The sequence below is a fragment of the Egretta garzetta genome, unplaced genomic scaffold, assembly GCF_000687185.1.
Source record: "Egretta garzetta isolate BGI_Z169 unplaced genomic scaffold, ASM68718v1 scaffold581, whole genome shotgun sequence".
In the NCBI taxonomy this organism is placed as follows: domain Eukaryota; kingdom Metazoa; phylum Chordata; class Aves; order Pelecaniformes; family Ardeidae; genus Egretta; species Egretta garzetta.
In genome coordinates, this window is record NW_009258623.1 from 484,508 (window position 1) to 485,968 (window position 1,461).

Genomic DNA, 1,461 nt, shown 5'->3' on the forward strand with positions numbered 1-1,461 from the left:
CATCCGCTCCTCCTCCTCCTCCTCCTCGGATGATGGCGCGGGTGAAGCTCCCGTAGAGGAGGAGGAGGGAGCTGAGAGGCAGAGGGCTCGGTGCTCAGCCTGAGAGTAAGCAGCAAAGCGCGGTGCTGGCCCTCGCCGACGTCGTTTGCTCCCCGTCCCTCGCTCCTCCCTTCCCAACGCCCGTCCCAGCCGTGGTTCCTCGCCTGCAGTTTGTGCCTTCCCTTTGCTGGGTACATAACGAGCTCCCGCTGCTTCCCGGGCTTGGGAGCGGGGAGCGACCCGGCAGCGGCCGCGCTTTTGGGAACCGAAATCTGGCGAGGAGAGGTTGTAAGGGCGTCCGTGCAGCGGGACGCGCGGTAGGGCCGGGAAGCAGCGCCGAGGGCTTCCAGCGCGACGTAAGGCGCAGCGTCTAGCCTAGCAAAGCCGGCAAGCCGTCCCTGCAGCCTGCCGACTGGCGTTGAACGCAAAAAGCCTCGGCTGAACAGGTCCAAAACTGGTTTTCAACCCGGTTTTTTGAAGCTGCCTCCTTGTCGTTGAGAGAATTTATTCATCCCTTGACAGCAGTCGGTCACCTGGGCTCGGATAACGCGATCCTTGCCCCGTGGCGTTACCACCGGGGAGCGAGACCCTTACCGAGCGCTTCCCTCTCTTCTCCCTGACCGCAGATAAGCGCCGTACGCTTGCCGCGGGAGCCTACCAACCCGGAGAGGTTAAAAGGTTTTGGTTATGCTGAGTTTGAAGACATAGACTCCTTGTTCCAGGCCCTGAGCCTCAATGAAGAGGTGAGTCCGAGCCCTGACGGAGCGGGAACGCTGCCTGCGAGCCCCCCCCCCGTCAGATCGGGCGGGGTCCTGAAAAACTGCGGGAGAAGCCTTGGGGAGGGTCTTTCCGTAGAGCCAGGGCTTAAATGGGGGGGAAACATGGGGGTTGTTTTTTTTTAAGGCCGCCAACCCCTGTATGGTACGAGCTGCCTGCTCGGTGCTCGGGCGTCACCCCGGCATCGGCTCCTCGCGCACCTCCAGGCCGCCGGGCTGATTTCTCGCTGGTGTTTTTCAGTCCCTAGGGAACAGAAGAATACGAGTGGATGTTGCTGACCAAGCTCAGGATAAAGGTGAGCGTCCCGCTGCTTCGCCCTTCTCCCCTTCGCGCCCGCTGGCCCCCCCTGCTGCCAGGTCGGTGACCAGCCCGGCGAAGGAAGGGACGAATCGCGGTCATTGCCACCCGGATCGCCGGGTCTGAGCCCCGCTCTGGGCCAGGCCACGGGCTCGGCTCCTGCCTGGAGGGGCTGGCTGGGACGTTCTCCCTGCTGGCACTTCCCTAAGGATGTCACGTTGGTTCCTCCCGCGCCCCTGTCGCGCTGACTCACTCAGCCAAGGGTTTTTCGAAGCGTTGGCGGTTTCTGCCGATACAGACGGATTGAATTTGGAGAGGCTGGGTTGTCATCACGCTCGATTCACCCCC

General features: G+C 62.8%; 1 protein-coding gene across 1 annotated transcript in view; it reads left to right on the top strand.

Annotated features, from left to right (window-relative positions):
* Positions 1–1,254, top strand: part of EIF4B (eukaryotic translation initiation factor 4B) — a gene marked incomplete at its 5' end in the record, with an annotated part of 6,431 nt that extends 5,177 nt beyond the window's left edge. Inside the window, 2 exons of the mRNA XM_035903696.1 lie at positions 666–782; positions 1,057–1,254. Of these exons, the coding sequence (XP_035759589.1) occupies positions 666–782; positions 1,057–1,239 (300 nt within the window). The remainder of the gene's footprint in view (positions 1–665; positions 783–1,056) is intronic.
* Between the last annotated feature and the right edge of the window lie 207 nt (positions 1,255–1,461).